At 42.4% G+C, this 10,000-nt stretch overlaps 1 protein-coding gene across 1 annotated transcript; it reads left to right on the top strand.

Moving 5' to 3' along the window:
- Positions 1 to 221: 221 nt before the first annotated feature.
- Positions 222 to 9,791, top strand: LOC135096436 (acetylcholine receptor subunit alpha-1-B-like). The gene is made up of 11 exons (XM_063997970.1): positions 222 to 941; positions 1,855 to 2,093; positions 2,878 to 3,032; positions 3,712 to 3,895; positions 5,830 to 5,953; positions 6,321 to 6,407; positions 6,618 to 6,752; positions 6,916 to 7,030; positions 7,166 to 7,244; positions 7,346 to 7,463; positions 8,645 to 9,791. The coding sequence occupies exons 1-11, from the start codon at positions 431 to 433 to the stop codon at positions 8,977 to 8,979; spliced, it is 2,082 nt and encodes a 693-aa protein (XP_063854040.1). The 5' UTR covers positions 222 to 430; the 3' UTR covers positions 8,980 to 9,791.
- Positions 9,792 to 10,000: the final 209 nt, after the last annotated feature.

Raw genomic sequence — 10,000 nt, 5'->3', positions numbered from 1 at the left:
AATCTTCTGCAAAAACTACGCACCTTGAAATTCCAAACAAAAGTCCTCTTCTTTAAAAGAAGTATAGAAACATTTGGTACTGAATATGCACTTATTATACAGTCTCTTTTTTTCGAATCTAGAAAACAGTAGTTTTTCTTTTCTTTTTACTTTTATTTATTTGCTTATTTTTTTTATTTTATGATTTCTTTCTTTATTCATTTATTTTTTTTTTAGACAAGCACGGAGAGCAGCCAGGGTGAGACAAGCATCTTTCATGCCTTCAGTAAGGTAAGATTAATGGCAGTTTCTTTCCAGCCACAGAATCAGTATTGGTTGTCACTTTAATACATGCACAGACATCAGTGCAGGACACACAGGCGGCGGAAGGAGAGATTTGGTTTAAGATACCCCATTATATGTTTACTCTTCTTTATTTTTCCTTAGAATTATGGAAAAAGTGTCCTTAGATAACAATCTTTATGCAGGCGACCTGTCACCAATTGCTGCTAACGGAGACCAGGGAGTCAGGGGGTCGCCGCTGCACACTCCTGGCGAGGCGTCCACGCGGGCGGCAAGGGAAGCCTCTCGTGTGGCACCTTCGTTGATACAATATGACAAGGGTCCTGAAGCAGCCGGTGACCATGACAGAAGTGCAGTCAACACAGCATCGGGACAGGAGCGGTGGAAGCAGGACAGCGACGACAAGAGAGACGAATACAGGCCGCCTGAGGCACCGCAAGAACAAGCAGCGTTCGGAGCAGAGCTGCTTCAGGATCCACCATCGCTCGTGACAAAAGCCAGTGCATCAGAAGAGATGCCTGAGGTGGTGGTTGAAACTGAAGATGAAACAGAGCCACAGACAAAAATCAGCTCAGATGAGTTTGCAGCAAAAAATCCCGGGGATCGCATCAAAAGGGAGACATCACAGGCCGCCGACAAGGCTGATGACACAGGTGGTGGTAAGTGAATCTTCTTACATATTACATAAGAACATAAGAAAATAAGGGAAGTTGCAAGAAGCCACCAGACCTACACATGGCAATTCTTGTATGAAGGATACTTACCTATATCCACCTACAAATCATCCTCATCCATAAATGTGTCTGATCTTTTAAAGCTCCCTAATGACTCGACACTGACAAATTGATTACTAAGTTGATTCCGTTCATCTATGTGAGAACAAATTCCTTCCCATTTTTTTTTCTTTTTTAGATTTAACTTTATCAAGCTTCAGCCCATTATTTCTTGTCCCAGCCTGATGACTGATAAAGGATTTTGCTTGTTATATCCCTTTACCACTTAAAGACCTCTCTCAGATCCCTTCTTAACTTACGTCTCTCTAAGGAATGTAAGTTTAAAAGCTTCAGACTCATTTCTCAAGGGATACTTCTCATCCCTTGTATCTTTCTCTGAGGTTTGTTCATCTACTGTGACACTGGACTGTGACTGATGTCTACTGGGCTCCGTGGACACACACACACACACACACACACACACACACACTAGTCTTCGTTTGTGTGATTCGAGAAAAGCTTACTTACAGTTTAGTATCTTTTTATCCTTTTGTGAAAATGAGAAGAAGGAAAAGGAGAAAAGGAAGGAGGAGGAGGTGAAGGAGAAGAAAGAAGAAGAAGAGGAGGAGGAGGAGGAGGAGGAGGAGGAGGAGGAGAATATTAAGAACAAGAATGAGAACTAGAAGAACAATAACAAGCACAAGGAGTCGGAGGCAATTGGAGTAGGAGTAGGAGTTGGAATAGGAGGAGGAGTAGCAGTCGGAGGAGAGAGAGAGAGAGAGAGAGAGAGAGAGAGAGAGAGAGAGAGAGAGAGAGAGAGAGAGAGAGGTAAGTGAACACGTTTACCTTTTGTCAACAGGCGCGGCAGAGGAGCCCAGACTCTCCCGGTTGTCTCGCGTGAAGGAGAAGCAGACGCAGATGGACACGGGGGCGGCGGAGGAGGAGGAGGAGCGGCACATAGGTCAGGAGCTGTCAGACCAACATTTGCTCTACAATGACCTGTTCCGCAACTACAACAAGCACATCCGCCCCGTGAAGCACCACGACGAGATTATCACAGTGCACTTCGAGGTGGCCCTCTTCAACGTGCTCTCCGTGGTGGGTGCTCCTCCGCTCGACTGGCCTGGCATGGGCTAGACTGGGCTGACTATAGGCGATTCTAGGCTTCTTCTTTTACTATTTCTTCTTCTTCTTCTTCTTCTTCTTCTTCTTCTTCTTCTTCTCTTGTTGTTGTTGTTGTTGTTGTTGCTTCTACTTCATCTTGATCTTGTTGTTCTTGTTCTTCTTGGTATTGTTCTTGTTCTTTTCATCATCATCATCATCATCACCATCATTATTATCATCATTATCATCATTATCATCATCATCATCATTATCTTCTTCTTCTTCTTCTTTTCCCCCCCCTTCTCCTCCCCCTCCCCTCCCTCCCTCCTCCTCCTCCTCCTCCTCCTCCTCCTCCTCCTCCTCCTCCTCCTCCTCCTCTTCTTTCTCTTTCCCTTCCTCCTCTTCCTCCTCTTTCTGCGATTTTGTGCTCGTTCTTGCTCTTCTAGCTCTTGTTCGTTTTGTTTTGTTCTTTTATCTTCTTATATTCACTCCTCCTCTTCTTCTTTGTGCTTATTCGTGTTCCTCTAGTTCTTATTCTACTCTTATTGTTATTTATCCTCCTCCTCCTCCTCCTCCTCTCCTCCTCCTCCTTCTCCCATGGCTTTTTAAATTTTTCTATACGCTTATGGATCAGCACTAGTTAACTTTTTATCCCTTGTCATTCTACAGTACTTGTGTCTTATTCTACACACACACACACACACACACACACACACACACACACACACGTACAAAAGATAGAAAAAAAAAAAAACTCCTCTGCCTCCTCCCGCTCCAGGACACCAAGGCGGGTCTCATGATGACCAACACGAAGGTCATTCAGATCTGGAACGACCCCTACCTGCGCTGGGACCCGTTCTACTACAACCAGACCAAGAACCTGCGTGTCCTGTACAGTGACGTGTGGCACCCTGACATAATCCTCTACAATTCGTGAGTGGGTGCTGGGTAGTGTGTGTGTGTGTGTGTGTGTGTGTGTGTGTGTGTGTGTGTGTGTGTTGTTTTGTATTGTTTTGTTTATTTACCTATTTATTTTTGTTTATTTATCTTTTGTTTGTTTGTATATTTGTTTGTTGTTTCTTTGTTTCTTTGTTTTGGTTCTTTCTTTCTTTCTTTCTTTCTTTCTTTCTTCTTCTTCCCGTTGTCATTTACATCTTCATATTATTTTTTTTTTTTATGTATGCCTTTTCTGCCTCACAGCTTACAAAATTTATCCCCACAAAATAACTACGTAATGAAACCAACTTAGGAGCATTTGTATCAGTTAACAACCTGAAGCTCACCTTGCTCTCCTCCTCCTCTTGTACATCATTTTGAACCTTCTACTTTGTTATCCTGTCTCTCCTACAACGAGTATATAGTAGTTAGTGTGTGCTAGTTATACAAACACCCTAGTAAAGATCTCAGTGTCTGCTGCTGTTTGTCTTCCTTTCTATATTCCTTCGTATATTCCTTCTTCTCTTCCTCCCCTACGCCTGTACTAGAAATGACTCCCAAACAACCATACAAGAGACGATAATAATTATACTACTGCTTGATTACGCTGTGTACTTCTATATAATCCTCTTTCTCCACATCCACCCCCCTCTCCTTCTCTCCTCATCTCCATCAGAGCGGACACGAGCTACGAGGACTCAATGATAAACACCAACATCATCATAGACCACAACGGCACGGTGACGCTACTGACCCACGGCATCTTCACCTCCGTGTGCGACATGGACATCCAGTGGTTTCCCTTCGACCAGCAGACCTGTGACATGATCTTCTCCTCGTGGACCATGGACATGCACCAGGTTGATTTGTAAAGGAGGGTTAGTGGGGAAGTGTAAGGGAAAGAGGGAGGGAAGGGAAAAGGAGAAGGGAGCTAAGATTGAGACGGGAGGTAAAGGGAAGAATACATTGTAAGAATAAGATAGGATATATTTGATTGAGAGAGGTGAAAAGGAAGTGAAGGAAAATAAATAAAAAGAAAGGAAAAATATAAGTAAGAGATAAGGAAGAAAAGGAAACAGGAAAAGGAAGAAGGTGCTAGAAGGAGCCTGGGGGTAGAGGAAAGGAGACAGGATAAGAATAAGATAGCAAAAACAGGAGGGGGCAGGAAAGGTGGCTGCTGGAAAAAAAAAGAAAAAAAAAGATTAAAAAAAGTAAAATAAAAATCAGAAAAAAAATATACATAATTAATAGACAGGGAAGATGACAAGAGAGGAAAAGGGAGGGAAGAGGAAGCCTGGAGGTGGACGGAAGAATACAGGATAAAAATAAGAGAACAAAAGCAGGAAATATGTGATTATGAGAAACAGGAAGAAAGAAAGTGGCAGACGAGAAAAAAAAAGGAAAAAAAAAAAAAGGAAAAATGTAAGTAAGAAGTAGGGAAGAAAACGAAACAAGTAACGAATAAGGAGTAAAAAATAACAAAAATGTAAATAAAGAGGGGAGGGGGAAGAAAATGAGGCAGGTAAGGGCGAAAGGAGTAAAAAAAAAAAGAGAAAAAGAAATACGCAAGCGAGGGAGAAGAAGAAAAGACAGGTGTGGTAGAGGCAACAAAAGGGAACAAAAGTTAAAAAAAAAAGCAGAGTGAGAAAGGGAAAGGAACGCAGGTAGATAGGAAAAACGAAGCAAAAAAAATAAAAAAAAGGAAGTAAAGGAAAGTAAGAGAGGGGGAAAGGAATGAAGGCAGGTGGAAGAATAAAAGTGGAAAGAAAGGAACTGGTGAGGAAAATGGCAAAAAAGAAAAAAAAGAAAGAAGAAAGGGCAGCTAAGAGAAGAAGATAGAAAGGGATAGAAAGAGATGAAAAAGTGAAATGAGAGTTATGTGTGATAAAAAAAAAAAATCAGTTTGCTGGGAAGAAGCGAGGGAAAAAAGTAAGGAAAGAAGGTAAAGTAATAAAAACAAAATGAGAGGAAGCAAAGAAAGATTAGAAGGGAAGATGAGAAGAGTATAAGAAAAAGATTAAACGAAGAAATAGGTTGGTTAGGCAAACTCATGTGTACATTTTAGGATGAGAGAAACTCGAAGTGAAGTAGGAAGGTTAAGGGCGTTTTGAAGATGATGCAGGTGGGAGGGACAAAGGAGAGGTACGTAATGTTTATATGGAGGCAAGAAGGGGAGGAGGAGGAGGAGGAGACTGCGAAACGAGATATAAGAAAAGAAAACGAGGATAAGTATCAGAAGAGACGCTGTGATTCTCTGGCTAAAGTCTGAAGGAAGTGGGTGTGGAGTAAGGAACACAGCAGAGTGGTCAGTCAGTGTAATAATAACAGATGCAGGAGGAGAGGAAAAATTTATAAACAAAACGTTATTTTCAAGTTTTCTATTATTATTATTTTATTTTTTCCTCCTCCTCCTCCTCCTCCTCCTCCTTTTCTCCGTTTTCATCCTTCTCCTGTTCCTCCTCCTTCTTTTCTTCGTTTTCATCCTTCTCCTGTTCTTTTCTGATTATTCTTGTTATTTTAGTTCTTGTTCTTCTTATCCCTCCTCCTCGTGTTCTTTTGTGATTATTCTTGTTATCTTGTTATCCTCCTTTGTCTTTGTAATCCCGTACGCTCACAAAATAACAATAATCAAGTTTTTATCCATCGTTATTTTGCTACTACTACTACTACTACTACTACTACTACTACTACTACTACTACTACTACTACTACTAATAATAATAATAATAATAATGCTGCGACTGCTGCTGCTGCTGCTACTACTGCTGTTACTACTGCTACCCTCCGTCCCCAGATGATACTGGAGTTGGGCCCCTCAGACATCACTCACTTTCACGCCAACCAAGAGTTCTTCCTCGAGGACTTTTACTCGCAACAGTTTCTGGATTACGACCCGTGCTGCAAAGAGCCCTTCTCTAGTACGTGTGTGTGTGTGTGTGTGTGTGTGTGTGTGTGTGTGTGTGTGTGTTCTTTGGTGTATTATTATCTGCTAAATTATTTATACAGTACAGGTTTGTGGTATTATCTAGTTCGTTTTCGTAATTATAGATAAATATGTACATGATTTAAAGACACTTTTTTTTTTTTACTTTTTTTCTTTATTGTATGCTAATTGTTATGTTTTTTTTTTCCTTTCTCCTCTCTCTCTCTCTCCTTCTCTTTCTGTCCTCTTTATTACTGCCTTTTCTTATCCGTCTTTCTTTTTTTTCTTTTTTTAATACTGCTACTACTACTACTACTACTACTACTACTACTACTACTACTACTACTACTACTACTCGTCAGTCATCAGTTACCACATTCAGATGCAGAGACGTGTCAAGTTTGCGCTATTCTTCTTCATCGTTCCCGGAGTCCTCATCAACATTTGCGGTAAGGGAGAGAGAGAGAGAGAGAGAGAGAGAGAGAGAGAGAGAGAGAGAGAGAGAGAGAGAGAGAGAGAGAGAGAGAGAGAGAGAGAGAGAGAGAGAGAGAGAAGGGGAGAAGGGGGGAGGACTTCTGTCGTTTGTCTCTGCTAATCTTTATCTTCCTTTGTAATGTTTCCTTGTCTAATTCCTCCTCCTGCCTCGTCTTCGTCTGCAGCTCTACTAGTGTTTTCGTTGCCTGCCGAGTCCGGGGAGAAGGTCGGGCTGGGCATTAACTCCATGCTGGCTATGATGGTGTTTTTGATGGCCATGACGGAGAACCTGCCGCCTTCACAGACCCTCCCCGTGGCAGGTCGGTGGCCAATCATTACACGTGTACATTGTTCTTAATGCTCAAGGTTGCCTAAGACTTGACAATCTGCACTCTCGTGGTGAATCTGCGGTGACACTATTTGGTCTTTTCCTCATGTCACCTTCACAACGGCGGCCACGATCCATTGCTGCGTGGCTCACAGGTGTGTACTACGGCGTGTGTCTCATCTTGCTCACCTTCAACATCGTCTTCTCGGTGTACGTCCTCAATTTGTCCTACAGCGGCGACCGCGGCTACCAGGTGCCGGAGTGGACGAGGTCAGTGGTGCGTGGAACATAACAATACGGGAATGAGGCTGTCCCGTCCCACACTTGTGATTATGTAGCTTAAATATCACCCAGAACTTTCCAGTGATGGCTGCGTGAAGGTCCCACTCACACTTTGCCTTGCAGGAAGATGACCCTCTTCACGGCTCGCGCTGTCTACATGAAGATTCCAGACTTTCTCTTCGAGGCGTGGGAACTTGATAAGGTAAGATTTGTGTGTGGAAGGAGGCGAGGGAGAAGAGGACGAAAGGCAAAGAAGCATCTGATATCAGGGAAAAAGAGAGATAAACCCTTATTCTCCCACAGGACAACTTGAAGGACAGCCTGAACACCGTCACTGAGCTGAAGGGATTCAAACATGTCAAAACCAATCTGGTCACGGTGGAGTCCAACAACTTCTACCAGGGAAGTCACACATTCAAAGGTGAGGTGCGGGAATTCAGCGGCAGAGAGTACAAAGGTCACCAAAAATAATCTGAAGACCTGACGATCGTTTCGGTCCCGGCTGCTAAGGCTTTGACCTTTCACCAGGTCAAGGGTTCGATCTCAAATAAAGGTCTTTCAAAGCTAAAATTTTATCTCGCATTCGGATCAATTTCTTAATGTTTCTGTGAATAGCCAAGGGGAAAACATTGGTGGCACTTAGAAAAGATCCCAGTAAGTTATACATACGGTGTGATAGTACAATTTGTCTGTGCTTGGGTAGGAGATTGTCCCTCTGAAGAAACTCGGTCTAATAAAAATAGAGTCTATGTATTCACGGTGCAGAGGAAACTGAAGCACCAGAAACTGATCTAAAAGGAGCGAGGAACCCGTGTAATTTCAAAAGTACGTATGCACAAAAGCCCCTACTGAAGATTGTTATGATCCCGACTGCTAACCACAAAACCACAGACAACAACAAAGTACAAAGTGGGAGCCGTTGCAAAGGCTCATCACGCTAGCATTAGTGGACTGCTGGACTGGACTGAACTGGTGCTGTGTTCTCCAGATCAAGGGTTCGAGCACCAGCTAAGGTTTTTCATGGCTAAAAAAAACATCTCGTCTTCAGATCAATTTCTCACTGTTTCTGTGAAGTGTCTAAGAGTAAAGGGGTGAAAAGGGGATGATGTCAGGAGCACACACTCGAGCACCAAATTTCGCGCCTCCTTCTTTCACTTAGAATTCCTTGCTAAGTGACAAATTACATCATGGTCAGTGGACGAGCACTAACACAGCGTTCGTTGTTCCATAATCTTAGTCTGTGAGTTTTCACGTTTTGCAAGTTGAGCGTCACTGCATCAGAGGATTTTAGGTTCAGGGAAAAACTCTAAACACGTGGAAGCGAGGGCGGTAGGCTGACTTTTGACCATAACCATTCATTAGCCCTCTGACTGCTGCAGCTTCCTCTCAGCTTGATGCAATAGGTAGACTTATATAATTTTAGAGGAGGATTTTGAAAAACTGCACTCACAGCAAAGAGTGTCAACAAATATCTAGTAGACTTCTCTAGTACTTGCAGTTAAATTTTTTGATGAGTAAAATGGCCCACGGCTACTAAAATAAAATGATATGTGTCATCAACAGTAAAAGGGTTAAGGCGCCAGACTTGTTGTCATATTGCAGATCCTTACCAGCGACGGTCCCTCGAGGCACTTGAGGGAATCCTGCAGGTGCTGACGCGGGAGGAGAATGAAACCCGCACCCGCGCCAGGAAGGACACGCTGGTGGAGGAGTGGAAGTTCCTGTCGCGAGTGGTAGACAGATTCCTCTTCATCATCTTCACTATTGCCACGGCGCTCTTCAACATCATCATCCTCACGCAGTCGCCTCACGGGGAGAAGTTCGAGTTTTGTCCTCTTGGGCGAGGCATGTGCGGCGAGGATTACGAGTTGGAGAGCGTGGCAGACCTCGCCGCCAAGGGGGGACTCCGCGGCAGTGGGGGAGGAGCAGGACACTAGCGGCGCCAAGTAGCAGCCATAAAGAAGGTTGTGTTCCTGGGGGCAGAGTTCTCTAAGGGCAGCAGGAACAGCAACAACATAAATACGACAGAATCAACAACATGCACAGCATAAACTAGGAATTATCTTGACCAGTGTTGTTTTAATTATCATTACTATTATTGTTACTGTCATTGCTATTATTCATTCGTTCTTCTCTTTTTTTTTTCTTTTTTTCTTCTTTCTTCCCGTACATAAAGCAGAGGGAATTTCTGTGAGGTGAAGAAGTTTAGGTATATTTCTGAATGAGGCAGCGCATCATAAAGATCAGGCAATATAGTACATTAAAGTAAGCAACATTCAGTATAGTATTTGTCTTCATTATGTGATTACCAAGAGCATTCCATCTTCTTTTTCTAAATGTACAATAAAACATGAGTATCTTTGGGACTTCAGAAAATCAATGAACTGATGAGAAACTGATCGGGACTCGTAGTAGAAAGAACAAAATCTTAATTAGTACTCAGTTTTGGACGAATGAAGCTTCCATTTTACTTAGACTGGAAAGAGAACTCCACTTGATTAAAATACTGATCCAGAAATATATATATATTTTTTTTGTAACGCTGATTCAACGTGTTATTAATAAGAAAGCATTTCACCTGAGTTAGATTCTGATTACACATTTTTTTTCTATTTAGCGCTGACTTCTGTTCATAATATAGAGGAAATGCATCATAGTAAATAAATAAACAAAAATAATATAAACGAATATTCATAGGTAGAGCAATACAAAAAACAATAAAATCAAGGAAAACTAAACAATTCATTGCATAGAAAGCGAGTAATACCACACACAATTATGAGACCACAGTACACACCCATCTATTCTCTCTCTCTCTCTCTCTCTCTCTCTCTCTCTCTCTCTCTCTCTCTCTCTCTCTCTCTCTCTCTCTCTCTCCATTTGTTTCTGCTGTTGACGAGAAAGTGAGGAGGATTCTCGCTCCTCAAAAGAAATCGTAATTTTTGAATACACCTCTAA

Source organism: Scylla paramamosain, chromosome 1, assembly GCF_035594125.1.
Source record: "Scylla paramamosain isolate STU-SP2022 chromosome 1, ASM3559412v1, whole genome shotgun sequence".
Lineage (NCBI taxonomy): Eukaryota > Metazoa > Arthropoda > Malacostraca > Decapoda > Portunidae > Scylla > Scylla paramamosain.
Note: the sequence above shows the minus strand (reverse complement) of the source record. Positions and strands in the feature narration are given on the sequence as shown.

Coding starts and splice junctions, on each gene's coding strand:
- LOC135096436 (XM_063997970.1), top strand. CDS start 431: ATGGAAAAAGTGTCCTTAGATAACAATCTTTATGCAGGCGACCTGTCA. Junction 942..1,854: donor GGCTGATGACACAGGTGGTG/GTAAGTGAATCT, acceptor TTTTGTCAACAG/GCGCGGCAGAGGAGCCCAGA. Junction 6,753..6,915: donor ACAGACCCTCCCCGTGGCAG/GTCGGTGGCCAA, acceptor CGTGGCTCACAG/GTGTGTACTACGGCGTGTGT.